The 19,107-nt window shown below is 46.3% G+C and overlaps 1 protein-coding gene across 2 annotated transcripts in view; it reads left to right on the top strand.

Annotated features, from left to right (window-relative positions):
• Positions 1-14,701, top strand: part of LOC148508034 (uncharacterized) — a 72,709-nt gene extending 58,008 nt beyond the window's left edge. For both annotated transcript variants that reach the window (XM_088445203.1, XM_088445201.1), the window contains exons 2-6: positions 3,190-3,573; positions 5,610-5,774; positions 9,265-9,453; positions 11,955-12,078; positions 13,177-14,701. In XM_088445203.1, the coding sequence (XP_088301329.1) occupies positions 3,196-3,573; positions 5,610-5,774; positions 9,265-9,453; positions 11,955-12,078; positions 13,177-14,585 (2,265 nt within the window). In that variant the 5' untranslated portion in view covers positions 3,190-3,195 and the 3' untranslated portion in view covers positions 14,586-14,701. The remainder of the gene's footprint in view (positions 1-3,189; positions 3,574-5,609; positions 5,775-9,264; positions 9,454-11,954; positions 12,079-13,176) is intronic.
• The last annotated feature ends 4,406 nt before the right edge of the window (positions 14,702-19,107 follow it).

Raw genomic sequence — 19,107 nt, 5'->3', positions numbered from 1 at the left:
GCTGTGTTTGAAAAATTGCAGGAGCTGATTGGTCGGTACTTTATCACTCTCCACGGCTTAATGCATCTCCTTTATCCCTGAGTTAGCCAACACCTCCTTCCCACTCCCGTACAGATCGCTCATACCAGGCACCTCTCTATAGGTAAGATGATCTGCTTGGGAGTTTAAACATACGTAGTGTATCATATGTAACAAAACAAGCCGCTGTAAAAAAAAAAATGTACAAAATGTATATGTAAATGTTTGAGTAACCAGACAGAAATATCTGGCATTATATATGGGCACGTGCTATATGGCTCTTTAAAGGCTTTTGCTCTGTTATTAGCCACGAGAGACATGAGGAATTTTTACTAAAGTGCGGGTTTTTAGAAGTGGAGTTGTTGCCCATAGCAACCAATCAGATTCTACTTAACATTTAACTAGCACCTTCTAGAAGATAATAGCTAGAATCTGATTGGTTACTAAGGGCAACATCTCCACTTCTACAAACGTTCACTTTAGTAAATTTACCCCAGGTGTTATAGTTACTAAGTGTAAGCTTTCCATAGCCCCTGATTGCCGGCGGTTCTGCCTGCGATATTTAAAACTACAATAATATTAAAAGCAAAACAGGGAGTGTTTTGCATTTAATATTATTGCCGTTTTAACCCTTCTGGCCAGGGGCGTATGAAGAGAGGAGGGGGCTTGTGTACAGTCTCCGTGTAGGTCCCCTCCTCTCTAGTGGCCGGCGCATGTGAGTAGACTCGTGCAGTGTGCTATAGTCTACTGTACATGGTTAGGTCTCCCATGCCAGGTCTGCCCATGCTATATCGCTGTTGCGCAAAATGGTGAGAAAATGGCCACTGCAAAATTTTCCTAGTGATTTTCCGCCATCATGGGACTCAAAAAAGGTAAGTATTAAATGTGAGTGCAGGGTATGCGCACAACCAGCACCCATTATAGATACTCCACCGCCTCTCACGAACTACCAACAATTGGTGGCAATGAAATACCACTGCTTCATAAATATACCCCTAAGAGATCGCTGTTGCATCCTTCTGAAGGTCTAAACACAAGGAGTCAAGTATGCACGGAATAATTTTTTTTCCCCAAGATCCCCTATTTATCTCAAATACCGTAAAGCCGGGTACACACTGGCGCAATGTCGTTACGATTTTGCCAAATCAGAATGAGAAATCCTGCATATCGTGCAGTGTGTATGCATGATATGCGCGCTTCAGCGGTCACATGTGACGTCGGCAGGTTTGATGTCCTGACGATATCGCATGTGGCACCATGCATGTCAATGAAGGATGGAACGAGTGATCGTTCCGTCCTTTATTAATCGCTACAGTGTGTACCAGCTGTCATGCGATGTCCAGTGTGTCCCTACACATCAGCATGAATGACAGTCGCTGCAGTGTGTACCCGGCTTAACAATTTTGATGGTGCTGGATGATAACCATATCTTGCTAAAAGCATGGACTTCCTATACAGTCTTGCACAAATTGGGTCTCATTCAGATATGCGATAACTGACCAACATGTTGGAGAGATGAAAGATTCAATTTATCGGCCGCGGGAGTGCGCATCTGTCATCGTTCAGGGCCTATCCATAGCAGATAAATTGAATGATATATCGTTCTATCGTTCAATTTATCTGCTAATGGATAGGCCCCTTATAACACTTGTTATCCCGGTGGGTGTGATGCTCTGCAGTGTGGAGTGATGCTCTGAAGTGAGCACCCCATTAAGTGCCCAGATCTACCACTGATACCACATGGGATACACTGGCTGCACTGCAATTAGCACACATGCATGGCTGCTGGGGATAGCAACCAATCACCCTTTAGCTATTATTTATCTTTATTCAGGCTATAAAATGACAGCTAGAATCTGATTGGTAGCTATGTGGCAACACCTCCACCTCTTTATAAGTTTTCATACATCTCCACCTTAATGTTTTTACCGGTGTCCAATTCTATATAGGGTGGTCTGGAAGTACCCTAAGCTGTGTTAGCTGACACTCATGGATTACACAGGTTCTGTGGTTGACAAAAGTCAGCCAGTCACAGGACCTGCGTAATTCACAAGTGTCCCATTTTAAAGGGATAGTATGGTAACCATATCTTGCTAAAAGCATGGACTTCCTATACAGTCTTGCACAAATTGGGTCTCATTCAGACCCGGTCGCAAGCGCCGATGCGCTCGCAACTGGGTCGATGGTCCCCACAGAGCATGCGCACGACGGAGCCGACCATCACCCTGGTCGGTCGCTAGAGCTGTGGGTGGTAACCTACAGCCTAGCGGTCGACCAGAAGGCGGCACTTAAAAAAGTGAATGGCCGTCCTCATTCAGGGGGTCATTCAGACCCACTCACAAGTGGCAGTACGCTCGCAAGTGGGTCGATGTTCCCTACTGTGCATGCGCACGCTCCGTCGTGCGCATGCGCGAGACCCGGACTGCGACAGCCAAGCTGTCGCTCCGGGTCTCGCACCAAAGGGGGCGTGCTGTCGATGTTGATTGACAGCACGCCCCCTTTGGTGGGCGTGCCGGGGGCGTGCCTGCCAGACGGAGGCGTTCCCATGGGAACGCCTACCGTCTGAAGCCGGCCCCACTGACATCACTAGTGATGTCAGTGGGAGTGATTTTGGCTCTGATAGAGCCAAAATCACTCCAAGACTTGTGGCAGGGAGACCCTACCGCAGGGTCTCCGTCGCAAGTCCGATGGTCGCGATGGTCAAGACCATCGCGACCATCTTTTTGAACGCTTGTATATGCTGTGGGTGGAGACCCACAGCTATACGAGCGTCCAGGAGGACGCTCCATTTTAATGGAGGAGGGCCCTGATTCAGAGCGAGCGCTCTGGTCAGAGCGTCCGGCTCTGAATCAGGCCCTCAGAGCGATCGCTTGCAGCAAGCGATCGACTCTGAATGAGGTCCATAGTGCTCAACTGCCATGTAACGTTGGTCTTCCTAAGTATGATAAAAAGGGCACAATATCCTCAGGAGCGCAGACAGGAGAATGATGTAATGTGTACAGGAGAATCTAAAAAAGAGTTGCTTTGGCTGAACAAGATATCAAATTTACATCTGTCTCCAAACTAATTTACTACTTTTGAGTCTAAAAGTCGTCTTAAACAGTGGACATGACTTGTGGTGCACCAGGGTCTCTCACTCTGTAAAATTTATCCCTGAGTTTTGTCTTCCAGAATCAGATGACAACGACAATGCCAAAATGCATTGTTGACTATTGCCGTAATTATGCCGGCATGAAAAACAATATCGCCAACGTCATGCTGCATGGGTTCCCAACCACGGTGGACCGAATCAAAACGTGGCTGAGGTCCATCAAGCAAAGCGGACACGTGTGCGAGAACCTTGACGATATGGCTGAGAAAATACACCAGGGCAAGAAACATGACTCGTATCGAGTTTGTTCCGAACATTTCTCCAAAAACTGCTACGCGTTCTGTGGAGAGAAGAAGATACTAAAGAAAGACGCTGTTCCGACAGTTTTCGCAAAGGAGGGATGGGTAGCGCCGTGCGTCATGAAACAGTGCAGTAAGAAGAGAAGGACCCTCATGAGCAAACAGGTAAGTAGCAGTACAGTTAAAACGGAGCTTGTGGTTTGGCGTGGCTGGTATCCGATAATGCGGTGGTTCTTCAAAAACATGTCCTTAATTTAGTAAATCATTGCAATGCTTTTTGTTTGTTTTTTACAGTTAAAGCAGTTTTCTGTAGTTGTAAATCTAAGAATCAGTAAAATTATTAAGGCGCTTTGTGAGTAATACACCGGATTCACCGGTTCCATAAAGCTGCACCATTATGGATATTCCACCTTTAAAATGGCGACAACCACAATATGCTTTAAAAAGCAGCACAATCTTTTTCTTTATTCACTTTAATACAGTCAGTTACAGAAATGACAGAGGCGGATCCCCAAAACAAATGGTCTTTAAATCGTGTGTGCCCCTGGAACAGCTACGCTTTACTATGTTGATAGGATTGTACACATTTAACTCTTCTTCATCATTCTGCTCTTGTAGTTTATAGGTCACTGATTCTGCCTACGTATGTAAATAACCTCGAAATGCTCTGTTCTTATAATTGAGTCAAGATAATACACCTTGGAAAGGAATTCGTTAATAAATACTGTTACACTTTTTTGATCACATCAATTTTTTTATTATTTGGCCTTTAATCGGGTTGGGTTAGAGATCCCGACAGACATAATCCCGACGCCTGAAGGTAAGTAGCCTATCTCTAACCTACCCCTAACCCACCTTTCCCGCGGCCTAACCCTAAGCCCCCCACCTCCCACCCCCACTTGTGCAGCCTAACTGTAATCCCAACCCTAAAAATAACAGTCTCCCTAACCGTAATACTTACCGTTCGGGATTCTAGAGCCGGGATTACAACTGCTGATTACATCCTCTTTAATCTACACCAAAGGCGTCCAAACTTGTATTCTTTGAGCGCCATATTAAGAAAATAACTTTAAACGTTAGTCTGCAATTTGTTTTTTTTTCTCACAGTTAGCCTCCCAGCAATTAGGTAAGGGTTCTTTGCTGAATATATCTTATGCTAAGAAAAATATTTGCCAGTCCAGAAACCCTACTTACAGTAAATATTTATCTGCCTGCCTAATACCTCTCTCATCTATTTATATACCCAACCAGAGCCACCCCTATCTGCTTAGATGTCAGCCTAGAGACCCCCACTTGGGGGTATATGCCAGTCCAGGACCTCACTTAGGGGAATTTCCCAGCCCAGGGCTATATGCCAGCCCAGAGCTACCCTCCTGTTACTTACCGAACGTCCTCCGTCTTGTGGTGTCCTCTTTTGCGTCCACCCGCTGCCTATATATTTCAATGTGTATTCTAGTGTGCTATGTGCATTATAACTGGTAACTGTGTAGCTTACCTGTTTGAACTGTGTTGAATCTCTTGGTAAGAGAAGTCTTTTTTTTATTTTGAAATACAGAAAGGTTACAAAAACTTTTCAGTTATCGACTATCATTCTCCCAAGCACTCTATTGCTGCAAGTTGCAGAGCATGTTCAAAGCTTCACTAGTAAATTACCCCTCGGGACAATCCACACAAACAGCTAGTCTGCATTATATCACAGATTACCTGGAAGCATAAAGGGGCCTATCCATTAGCAGATGTTTTTCTGAGCGATGAAAGACAAAAGATATCTTTCAGCACAGCCAACGGAATTTTCAAGGGATATCTGTCATGTACATGACAGATTTTGGCAAAATATGAACGATATCGCATGACATCATTCAGGGAGTGGATTTTTTTCTCTGCAGCGATCTGTAGCTGCTGCTAATATCTTTCGTCGTTCATCGCTTACCGCATATAAACTATTTCTAATATCTGGCAGCGATATGCGATAACTGACCAACATGTTGGAGAGATGAAAGATTCAATTTATCGGCCGCGGGAGTGCGCATCTGTCATCGTTCAGGGCCTATCCATAGCAGATAAATTGAATGATATATCGTTCTATCGTTCAATTTATCTGCTAATGGATAGGCCCCTTATAACTGATAAAGCGTCAATACATGATGTTGATTTTTTTTTTTTTAAATGGTTCATAAATCCCTTTACTATTTTACTTCTAGGCCAAGGAATATATGAAGAGGCTACCCACTGAATATTCCCAAATGAGTTCACCTGAAGCAAAATATGCCTGCAAAGAAGAGTCCAGAACTGTCAATGAAGAGGACGAGATTACTCAAATAATATTAAATCTCACCCTAGAAATCATCAACCTTCTGACTGGGGAGGTGAGGGAGCCTGGGAGTGTCACCGTGACATCACTCTTATCTCTATTATTAACACAGGGACCTGACTGGGGAGGTGAGGGAGTCTGGGAGTGTCACAGTGACATCACTCTTATCCCTATTACTAATACAGGGACCTGACTGGGGAGGTGAGGGAGTCTGGGAGTGTCACCGTGACATCACTCTTATCTCTATTACTAACACAGGGACCTGACTGGGGAGGTGAGGGAGTCTGGGAGTGTCACAGTGACATCACTATTATCTCTATTACTAACACAGGGACCTGACTGGGGAGGTGAGGGAGTCTGGGAGTGTCACCGTGACATCACTCTTATCTCTATTACTAACACAGGGACCTGACTGGGGAGGTGAGGGAGTCTGGGAGTGTCACAGTGACATCACTCTTATCTCTATTACTAACACAGGGACCTGACTGGGGAGGTGAGGGAGTCTGGGAGTGTCACAGTGGCATCACTATTATCTCTATTACTAACACAGGGACCTGACTGGGGAGGTGAGGGTGTCTGGGAGTGTCAGTGACATCACTCTTATCTCTATTACTAACACAGGGACCTGACTGGGGAGGTGAGAGATTCTGGGAGTGTCACCGTGACATCACTCTTATCTCTATTACTAACACAGGGACCTGACTGGGGAGGTGAGGGAATCTGGGAGTGTCACAGTGACATCACTATTATCTCTATTACTAACACAGGGACCTGACTGGGGAGGTGAGGGAGTCTGGGAGTGTCACAGTGACATCACTATTATCTCTATTACTAACACAGGGACCTGACTGGGGAGGTGAGGGATTCTGGGAGTGTCACCGTGACATCACTCTTATCTCTATTACTAACTCAGGGACCTGACTGGGGAGGTGAGGGAATCTGGGAGTGTCACCGTGACATCACTCTTATCTCTATTACTAACACAGGGACCTGACTGGGGAGGTGAGGGAGTCTGGGAGTGTCACCGTGACATCACTCTTATCTCTATTACTAACACAGGGACCTGACTGGGGAGGTGAGGGAGTCTGGGAGTGTCACAGTGACATCACTATTATCTCTATTACTAACACAGGGACCTGACTGGGGAGGTGAGGGATTCTGGGAGTGTCACCGTGACATCACTCTTATCTCTATTACTAACACAGGGACCTGACTGGGGAGGTGAGGGAATCTGGGAGTGTCACAGTGACATCACTATTATCTCTATTACTAACACAGGGACCTGACTGGGGAGGTGAGGGAGTCTGGGAGTGTCACAGTGACATCACTATTATCTCTATTACTAACACAGGGACCTGACTGGGGAGGTGAGGGAGTCTGGGAGTGTCACAGTGACATCACTATTATCTCTATTACTAACACAGGGACCTGACTGGGGAGGTGAGGGAGTCTGGGAGTGTCACAGTGACATCACTATTATCTCTATTACTAACACAGGGACCTGACTGGGGAGGTGAGGGAGTCTGGGAGTGTCACAGTGACATCACTATTATCTCTATTACTAACACAGGGACCTGACTGGGGAGGTGAGGGAGTCTGGGAGTGTCACAGTGACATCACTATTATCTCTATTACTAACACAGGGACCTGACTGGGGAGGTGAGAGAGTCTGGGAGTGTCACAGTGACATCACTATTATCTCTATTACTAACACAGGGACCTGACTGGGGAGGTGAGGGAGTCTGGGAGTGTCACAGTGACATCACTATTATCTCTATTACTAACACAGGGACCTGACTGGGGAGGTGAGGGAGTCTGGGAGTGTGACAGTGACATCACTCTTCTCTCTATTACTAACACAGGGACCTGACTGGGGAGGTGGGGGAGTCTGGGAGTGTCACAGTGACATCCTTCATATCTCTATTATTAACACAGGGACCTGACTGGGGAGGTGAGGGAGTCTGGGAGTGTCACAGTGACATCCCTCATATCCCTATTATTAACACAGGGACCTAACTAGGAAGGTGAGGGAGTCTGGGAGTGTACAGACAGATGAGAGGTTACTCCTGCATTGTTAGCTCTTTTCCCGTACCATATGGTTGGCTTGCAATCAGCTAGTATACGCCTGGCACATGCAGTACCCCTAGTGGGTAAGAAATCACTTAGGCAAATAGTTGGTAAAAAGCACAAAAAGGATTTATTGTACAAATACACACTCTGAGTTACATCTTTTAAAGAAACAAGTACGTGGGGCCTACTAACCAACCCTATCATAAAGGAGCCTTTAGTCATTGATCTCCTAGAGAGCCAGCATCCAGATGTTGAGCCATGCAATTAACTCTTCTACCTGCAAGTTAGGGAACAAACCCAATGTCTTCCTGATTTTGGCATAGTGATAAAGGCTAGAGACGATGATTCACAACCAATCCAACAAGAGCTGTAACCCCAAGTCATGACTGTCTCAAGTTGGAAAGGCCCTCTAGAAGGGCAATGACCCTGTTTTATCAGCCTTCTGGTTCCCATGATCTAACATTACCTCCTGCACTGGCCCATGTCCACACAATCATGATTACTGGGGTATTTAAGCCATTAATAATTAAAGACACCTCCTGCTTCCAGCTGACTGGCACTTACTGTGCCAACTGATAGCAGATAACATCCAGCAAGAGTACTGACATCAATTGGGGCTAGCAGTCTCTGTGGTGCATTTGGCCTGGGCAGCCCAATGTTCCAAGGTGATATTGTCTCCTTTAGAGGGCATGGTAAAAATAATTTTATCTTCAAATAGCCTGGCACCCTGCTCTTGCCACAACCGAGATCTTTAGACACCATTAGATCTTTGACGTACAAGCTGTTCTGGTATATAAAAAATATCAGGAATAATATTATTATTATTGCATTTATTAGACTCCACAAATTTCCTCAATGCCAGACAGGGCATAGATATAAAACAGGGTAAGCACAGTAACAGACTAACATGTATACAGAATTTCAAACAAAGGCATAATTATTGGGTGTAGCAATTCACTGAGATAGTGGACCTAAGGGGGGTTGAAATGAGAGGACAGTGGACCCTTTTCTTATGTTAAGGGGTAGGATTGGTGGACATATTGGGGAGATACAAGGGGTTTGGGATGGAGTTGGGAAGAATAGATCAGGCAGAGGTCCGGTAGGCTAGGGTGAATAAGTGACTTTTGAGGGATCGCTCGAAGCAGTGGACATTGGGGGGAGAGTCTGATAGAAAGAAAGAGAGCATTCCATAGGTTTGGGGGCAGCGCAGGAGAAATCCTGGTGGTGGAAGTAAAACGTGGTAATCATGGGGAGGAGAAGCGGTGGTCACCAATTGATGTAGTAGGCAGAGGAGAGTTTAAGAGCTTTGTAGGTGAGGTTGAGGAGTTGAACTGGATCCTGTGAGGGAATAATATAATGTTTTGCACATTAGTGAAGAATCCAATGAGTGAATGTACTTCTCTAGGAAGAGACTTGTTTGTGCAGAGGTCTGTCACTCTACACAGTAATATTTGTTATTTTCTCTCAATATGAAGGATTACATAGTTGTAAAGAAGTCTGGTGACAATGTTGCACCAAGCAGTTGTCCCCGTGTGCCAGGAGGACTGAGCAAGACCCAGTGCCCCATCACGGTGCCTCCACCTCACTCACTGATACATGAGAGAGATGATGAGCAGAAGATCCTAGAACTCACCAACAAGATCATTCAGCTGCTGACTGGAGAGGTGACTGCTGGGAATGGGGCATTATACAGTAACACCAGGAGATGTGTCTGGGTGATGACTGGAGAGGTGACTGCTGGGAATGGGACATTATACAGTAACACCAGGGGATGTGTCTGGGTGATGACTGGAGAGGTGACTGCTGGGAATGGGACTATACAGTAACACCAGGGGATGTGTCTGGATGATGACTGGAGAGGTGACTGCTGGGAATGGGACATTATACAGTAACACCAGGGGCTGTGTCTGGGTGATGACTGGAGAGGTGACTGCTGGGAATGGGACATTATACAGTAACACCAGGGGCTGTGTCTGGGTGATGACTGGAGAGGTGACTGCTGGGAATGGGACTATACAGTAACACCAGGGGATGTGTCTGGGTGATGACTGGAGAGGTGACTGCTGGGAATGGGACTATACAGTAACACCAGGGGATGTGTCTGGGTGATGACTGGAGAGGTGACTGCTGGGAATGGGACATTATACAGTAACACCAGGGGATGTGTCTGGGTGATGACTGGAGAGGTGACTGCTGGGAATAGGACATTATACAGTAACTCCAGGGGGTGTGTTTGGGCGATGACTGGAGAGGTGACTGCTGGGAATGGGACATTATACAGTAACACCAGGGGCGGTGTCTGGGCGATGACTGGAGAGGTGACTGCTGGGAATGGGGCATTATACAGTAACACCAGGGGATGTGTCTGGGCGATGACTGGAGAGGTGACTGCTGGGAATGGGACATTATACAGTAACACCAGGGTCTGTGTCTGGGCGATGACTGGAGAGGTGACTGCTGGGAATGGGACATTATACAGTAACACCAGGGTCTGTGTCTGGGCGATGACTGGAGAGGTGACTGCTGGGAATGGGGCATTATACAGTAACACCAGGGGATGTGTCTGGGCGATGACTGGAGAGGTGACTGCTGGGAATGGGGCATTATACAGTAACACCAGGGGATGTGTCTGGGCGATGACTGGAGAGGTGACTGCTGGGAATGGGGCATTATACAGTAACACCAGGGGATGTGTCTGGATGATGACTGGAGAGGTGACTGCTGGGAATGGGACATTATACAGTAACACCAGGGGCTGTGTCTGGGCGATGACTGGAGAGGTGACTGCTGGGAATGGGACATTATACAGTAACACCAGGGGGTGTGTCTGGGCGATGACTGGAGAGGTGACTGCTGGGAATGGGGCATTATACAGTAACACCAGGGGATGTGTCTGGGCGATGACTGGAGAGGTGACTGCTGGGAATGGGGCATTATACAGTAACACCAGGGGATGTGTCTGGGCGATGACTGGAGAGGTGACTGCTGGGAATGGGACATTATACAGTAACACCAGGGGATGTGTCTGGGCGATGACTGGAGAGGTGACTGCTGGGAATGGGACATTATACAGTAACACCAGGGGATGTGTCTGGGCGATGACTGGAGAGGTGACTGCTGGGAATGGGGCATTATACAGTAACACCAGGGGATGTGTCTGGGCGATGACTGGAGAGGTGACTGCTGGGAATGGGACATTATACAGTAACACCAGGGGCTGTGTCTGGGCGATGACTGGAGAGGTGACTGCTGGGAATGGGACTATACAGTAACTCCAGGGGGTGTGTCTGGGCGATGACTGGAGAGGTGACTGCTGGGAATGGGACATTATACAGTAACACCAGGGGCTGTGTCTGGGCGATGACTGGAGAGGTGACTGCTGGGAATGGGGCATTATACAGTAACACCAGGGGATGTGTCTGGGCGATGACTGGAGAGGTGACTGCTGGGAATGGGGCATTATACAGTAACACCAGGGGATGTGTCTGGGCGATGACTGGAGAGGTGACTGCTGGGAATGGGGCATTATACAGTAACACCAGGGGATGTGTCTGGGCGATGACTGGAGAGGTGACTGCTGGGAATGGGACATTATACAGTAACACCAGGGGATGTGTCTGGGCGATGACTGGAGAGGTGACTGCTGGGAATGGGACATTATACAGTAACACCAGGGGATGTGTCTGGGCGATGACTGGAGAGGTGACTGCTGGGAATGGGACATTATACAGTAACACCAGGGGATGTGTCTGGACGATGACTGGAGAGGTGACTGCTGGGAATGGGACATTATACAGTAACACCAGGGGATGTGTCTGGGTGATGACTGGAGAGGTGACTGCTGGGAATGGGGCATTATACAGTAACACCAGGAGATGTGACTGGGTGATGACTGGAGAAGTGACTGCTGGGAATGGGGCATTATACAGTAACACCAGTGGCTGTGTCTGGGTGATGACTGGAGAGGTGACTGCTGGGAATGGTACATTATACAGTAACACCAGGGGATGTGTCTGGGTGATGACTGGACAGGTGACTGCTGGGAATGGGACATTATACAGTAACACCAGGGGATGTGTCTGGGTGATGACTGCTGGGAATGGGATATTATACAGCAACATCAGGGGATGTGTCTGGGTGATGACTGTATCATTGTGTGTGTCAGGTTCCTATAAGGTGTGAGGATGTCACTGTCTATTTCTCCATGGAGGAGTGGGAGTATATAGAAGGACACAGGGATCTGTATAAGGACGTGATGATCGATAATCACGAGACCCTCAAAACAGCGGGTAAGGTGATGTTTAATTGTTTGTTTATATAGCATATGTCATCACTGCATGTTTGACCAGTGTGTTACTAAAAACATTTGCTTAATATAAAATGTAAATACCAGTGTATTATACAATTGCGGTATAAATTAGGCAGAAAGTAATAATTAAATCATTGAAATTTTACTTGACATCATGGTAAGAGTAAACAGTTGCCAGTGTCAACAGGAGTAGCAATAGCCACTAAGATTGTAGCATACAAAAATATTTGCATAATTTATGGGAAGAAGATGACAATCAAACTTGGCTAGATCTCATTGTCTGCAAAATTTAAATGACTGCAATGTAAAAGATATTTAAAATTGTGTTCCGGACAATGGGCCTGATTCAGAGCCGCTCCTAAGCGGCCGCTCGTTCGTTCCGAGCGATGTTTACCCAACTGTGCATGCTTACGGATTTTAATACGTATGCGCGAACCAGTCAGTGCGGCCGAAAATCGTTTGTTCGCTAAATAGCGAATGCCTGCTATTTTGAGTGACAGGAGGAGGCGTATGTGGGTGGTAACAGGGGAAGGTGCTTGAAAACGGGGAGTGGAGACCCGAACGCAGGCGTGCTTAAAGGTCAAAACGGGCGTTTTATGGGTGTGCATAATTAATACAGCAGCGTCATTGACCACGTTACTGGGTTATTTTATAGTCAGAACTGCTCGCAAGATTGTGGTAGGAAAAACCAACCACAAGAATAGCGAGCAGTTCATACGCTGGTCGATGTACTCGATTAATCTAATAAATAGCGGACATGACGTAGGATGCGAGCGGCCAAGGGGCGTAGTTATCTAAAAAACGACCGCAAGTTTTGTTCGCTCGTTCAGACATGGAGGCGTCAACAGACCGCAAAGAGCGAACGGTTCATTTGAATAGCCACCCCCTTTTCCTGAACGACCGTCCGCAAATAGCGTCCGGCTCTCAATCAGGCCCAATGTTCCAACAGCAACAGACAGAACTTTCCCCAGTAAAGATGTATTTTAAATCAGATAAGATGCTTTCAAATGTATTTTTAATATGTCTGAAGTGACATTGTAACACAAAGTCTTACAGAATTAAAAAATTTTTCCTACAGGTTATTCTCAGAATCAAAATAAATCCCACAACTGCACCTCTTGTACAAATTGTGCAAACAGGAATACCGGTGTTAATAGAGATTATCAACAATCAAAATGTTTTCAAATTATCAACAAAAGAAAAAAGTTGAAGAAATCGGTGTCAAATATAACCAAGAATTTGGACTGCTATGAAGAAACAAAGCTCACAGATCAAATGAACTATATATCCTGTATTAAAGTGGAACCAGTCTCATGTGAGGAAAATATCATAGATACTGATAGTTGTACATTCACAGATCATACACAGTATTCATCTACTCATATTAAGGAGGAATCAGTCTCATGTGATGGAGGAGACCTCATAGACACTGACATTTACACACCCACAGATCATACACAGTATACATCTACTCATATTAAGGAGGAATCAGTCTCATGTGATGGAGGAACCCTCACTGACATGTATACACCCACAGATCATACACAGTATACATCTACTCATATTAAGGAGGAATCAGTCTCTTGTGATGAAGGAGACATCACAGACACTGACATGTATACACCCACATATCATACACAGTATACCTCTACTCATATTAAGGTGGAATCAGTCTCATGTGATGGAGGAACCCTCACACACACTGACATGTATACACCCACAGAACATACACCATATACATCTACCCATACTAAGGTGGAGTCAGTCTCATGTGACGGTGGAGACCTCACACACACTGACATGTATACACCCACATATCATACACAATATACATCTCATATTAAGGTGGAGTCAGTCTCATGTGATGGAGGTACCCCGACAGACACTGACATTTATATACCCACATATCATACACCGTATACATCTACTCATATTAAGGAGGAATCAGTCTCATGTGATGGAGGAGACCTCACACACACTGACAAGTATATACCCACAGATCATATGCAGTATACATCTACTCGAATTAAGGCGGAACCCATGTCATGTAGAGATATCACATACCAATATATGTCTTTTACGTGCTCTGAGTGCTCAGAATGTTTTACATGTAAGTCAGATCTCATTTATCATCAGACAATTCATAGGAGAGAGAAATTGAGATGCTCAGAATGTGGCAAATACTTTTCCAATAAGTCAAATCTTTCAAATCACATCCGAGGCCACACGGGAGAGAAGCCGTATTCATGCCTCACGTGTGGGAAGTGTTTCACCAGGAAAAGCACCCTTGTTATACATCAGCGAATTCACACAGGAGAGAAGCCCTTCGTTTGCCTGGAGTGCGGCAGAAGCTTTCATGGCAAAGGTAACCTGCGGAAACATCAGAAGGTTCATAAGACAAGTAAACCAGCCACTGGTAAAACAGTTTTGCCGCTACCCTTGGCCCTCCTAGTGGACTCAAATATTGCCCCATTTCAGATGCTTTAGTAAGACATCACCACTGCCGCCCAGGGTGTGGCAAAAAGAGACTTCCTCGTTATTTCTGCAGTTTGTATTTTAGGGGAGCCTTGGTATGTTTGACTAAATCATGAATAAAGCCATCCAAAAGTGATACAATGAGGCTTCCACCAATCAATGGGTCCCAACACTTATGGTGGTCAACGAAGGATGATCACCATAAGCAGCTATGGCAGGTTGTTTTGAGGAGAACCCCATCTAGTCATGTGCCATTTTTAGCCAATAGCAAGTAAGAATTGGAATTCAAGTGATGTCCTTAAATGGATGAGTTAGTGTCAGGTCTTCAAGATTACTTAACAGAGGCCTTTTTTTTCGGCAGGGCCGATGTGGCTTTCTTGTACAGTATACAGTGCATCCGGAAAGTATTCACAACGCTTCACTTTTTCCACATTTTATTATGTTACAGCCTTATTCCAAAATGGAATAAATTCATTTTTGTCCTCAAAATTCTACACACAATACCCCATAATGACAACCTGTAAAAAGTTTTTTTTTTAGATTTTTGCAAATTTAATCAGGTGCATCCTGTTTCCACTGATCATCCTTGAGATGTTCCTAACAGCTTAATTGGAGCCCATCTGTGGTGAATTCAGTTGTTTGGACATGATTTTGAAAGGCATACACCTGTCTATATAAGGTCCCACACTTGACAGTGCATGTCAGAGCACAAACCAAGCATGAAGTCCAAGGAATTGCCTGTAGACCTCCGAGACAGGATTGTCTTGAGGCACAAATCTGGGGAAGGGTACAGAAAAATATCTGCTGCTTTGAAGGTCCCAATGAGCACAGTGGCCTCCATCATCCGTAAATGGAAGTTCGGAACCACCAGGGCTCTTCCTAGAGTTGGCCAACCATCTAAACTGAGCAATCGGGAGAGAAGGGCCCTAGTCAGAGAGGTGATCAAGAACCCGATGGTCACTCTGTCAGAGCTACAGCATTCCTCTGTGGAGAGAGGAGAACCTTCCAGAAGGACAACCATCTCTGCAGCAATCCACCAATCAGGCCTGTATACAGTATTAGAGTGGCCAGATGGAAGCCACTCCTTAGTAAAAAGCACATGGCAGCCCGCCTGGAGTTTGCCAAAATGCACCTGAAGGACTTTCTGGTCTGATGAGACAAAGATTGAACTCTTTGGTGTGAATGCCAGGCGTTATGTTTGGAGCAAATCAGGCACTGCTGATCACCAGGCCAATACCATCCCTACAGTGAAGCATGGTGGTGGCAGCATCATGGTTGTGGCAGCATCATGCTGTTTTTCAGCGGCAGGAACTGGGAGACTAGTCATGATAGAGGGAAAGATGAATGCAGCAATGTACAGAGACATCCTGGATGAAAACCTGTTTCAGAGCGCTCTTGACCTCAGACTGGGGCGACTGTTCATCTTTCAGCAGGACAACGACCCTAAGCACACAGCCAAGATAGCAAAGGAGTGGCTTCAGGACAACTCTGTGAAAGTCCTTGAGTGGCCCAGCCAGAGCCCAGACTTGAATCCGATTGAACATCTCTGGAGAGATCTGAAAATGGCTGTGCACCGACTCTTCCCATCCAACCTGATGGAGCTTGAGAGGTGCTGCAAAGAGGAATGGGCGAAACTGCCCAAAGATAGGTGTGCTAAGCTTGTGGTATCATATTCAAAAGGACTTGAGGCTGTAATTGCTGTCAAAGGTGCATCAACAAAGTATTGAGCAATGTGAATACTTATGTACGTGTGATTTCTTAGTTTTTGGGGGTTTCTTTAATTAAATTTGCAAAAATCGCAAAAAAACTTTTTACACGTTGTCATTATGGGGTATTGTGTGTAGAATTTTGAGGACAAAAATGAATTTATTCCATTTTGGAATAAGGCCGTAACATAACAAAATGTGGAAAAAGTGAAACATTGTGAATACTTTCCGGATGCACTGTACATGCACAATTAAATTGCAGATTAATCTTGATTCACTTCAGATAATCTTCATTCATGTAAATGTAAACACGGATATATTCCCAAAAAGTGTTAAAGCCCTGAGACGAGCAGATGTGCAGGCGAATTAGCTGTCGGTTGATTATAAATGTTGGGTGCGGAGATAATTATCTGATGCCATCCTCTGTTTGGTCAGGAAATCTGCAGGCCACATAACCGAGTTGTGCGTACTGCGCATGCAGCCCGGCCTGTATACACAACTTGGAGCATTTTTGAGCGATCCTGAGTCATTTGCCCCTTATTCACGTTAGAAGGGGCATCACTGTGTGTCTATGAGGCATTCCCACGTAGAAGAAGCGCCTTCTGGTGGTGTAGATAGTGTTGCGGGCTACTCAGTGGTGAGCGAATGCAGAGATCCGGCTACTTTCAGTCAGATGTGCTACTCAAAGGATGGGTCTGGTGGAATTGCAGATAATAGAGATGATGTATGTTCTCACAAGCAAAGGGCGGGCGGCAGTACGCAGTCAGTTCAGAATACGGACGTTCGCATGTAATCTGATCACGGGACACGGATGGAACTACGACCTCTTTACGTGGATTCAGAATCTGGACCACTTGGGCACTACACTTTAGGTATATGGGGCCTGATATGGAGATGGACACAATGTTGATGTCTGAAGCAGTGAAATTTTTTTTTGCTCAATCACCGACATCGATTGATTAGCGATGGCGGTAGCAGAGAGGATGTATTTGCAAAGTGAGTGACAGGCAGTCGGCATGTGGGGGAGGTAACAGTGGGGTGTCTAGAAAAATGCAGACGTGTCAGAACGCTTTCTGGGCATGCGCTAGTGACCCTCTGCTAATTTGTACACAGCTGTAGAAGCCCCAGCGTCTTGGGTGAGACGCTCATTCTGAGACAGCACAGGTTTGCTTTGATGTTTGATGTGCGACCGATATTTCCACTTTTTGGTGGATGTGAGACACCGGCAGTGGGTGTTTCTGTGGACAAGCTGGTGGCTGACTCATTAGCATATTTTCGACAGTCGAATGTGTGTGCGATTGCATCCTCTTCTGAATCAGTCTCATAGAGAGGCGTTCTCAAAAATGACAAGATATTATTTTGCAGGTGGCGGCCGGCCCGGGAGACTTGCCCTCTCTTGGGGCCGGCCGGGAGCAGCACCCGATTTTCAGGCGAGTCGGCATGTATGGGATAGCCTGAAGATGAAATACAGTAGACTTTTCTGTTTCAGATACGCATAGACATATATCCAGGAGATGAAGCCGAGGAAACTGACAATATGGGGAATTTATGGATATAAATCAGGTCATGAGCAATATAATCCAGGAGAAGCAGAGGCCCTGATTCAGAGACGGACGCTCTGAAAGAGTGCTCGCTCTGAATCTGGGCAGTTTCTTTTTTTTTGTGCGGCCTCTTGGCCGCTCGCATAGCTGTGGGTGACCACCCACAGCTATAGCGAGCATCCAGGATGATGGTCGCGATGGTCAAGACCATCGTGACCATCGGGCTTGCAACGAGACCCTTGTGGTAGGGTCTCGTGGCCGCAAGCCCCAGAGAGCTTCTGGCTCTAATAGAGCCGGAAGCTCTCCCACTGACATCACCAGTGATGTCAGTGGGGCCGCCCACAAACGGTAGGAGTTCGCTTGGGAACGCCTCAGTTTGTGAAGCCACCCCCTGGCCACGCCTCCCAAACAGGGCGAGCTGTCAATCACCATCGACAGCTCGCCCCCTTTGATGCGAGACCTGGAGCGACGGAGCACCCGTCGCTAGCCGGGTCTCGCGCATGCGCACAATGGAGCCGGCTCCGTCGTGCGCATGCCCAGTGGGCAAACATCGACCCGGTTGCGAGCACTCAGCGCTTGCGACCGGGTCTGAATCAGGCCAAGAGTTCAGAATCATAGGAAACGTTGGAAAGTCCTGGAAATAAGTTTATGGGCAGATCGAGAGGTCGCTCGTAATATGTTCAAATCCAGAAAAGAGAAGTCAAGGTCGTAAGTGCTATGGGCAAATCTAGAATATGAAGTTTAAGTCATGGTGGTATGGGCAAATAAGGGAGATGAACGTGAGGTTATATGCATGAGGAGTGGGTACAGAGTCCTTGGACCTCTTCAAAGGCCTGTGAGGAGTGACAACACCTCCAAGGTGGTGCCACCTCCAACGCACACTGTGCTTCCTCAGGGGCCAAAGTGGGTCATGGCCAAGCCCGTAACTCTGACCACCTCCCTCTCTAGTACCGGGTCCCAGACAATATATCGGTGGCCCTGGTCATACGTGATATAGGTACATCCAGGAGACATACTAAAGCTCCTATCCAATATGGGCAAACCCAGAAGATAAATTAGAGGTCATAGACTAAAGACAATACAAATAAATATAGGTTATAATGCGGAGATAATGTCCTGGTCATAGTGTGCACAAGCGATGGAGGCTGAAGATAAGGTAATTGGTAATACAGGCACATCCCTGAGATGAAGCTGAGGTCATAGAGAAAAGGTGCATCAGATGTTAGCTCCATAAGAGAAAAGGGAATCCGTAAGTCACAAAGTTGCCAGAATAGCTGTGCAGTAGGC

Source organism: Taudactylus pleione, unplaced genomic scaffold (genome assembly GCF_031769625.1).
Source record: "Taudactylus pleione unplaced genomic scaffold, aTauple2 ptg000377l, whole genome shotgun sequence".
Classification (NCBI taxonomy): Eukaryota; Metazoa; Chordata; class Amphibia; order Anura; family Myobatrachidae; genus Taudactylus; species Taudactylus pleione.
Note: the sequence above shows the minus strand (reverse complement) of the source record. Positions and strands in the feature narration are given on the sequence as shown.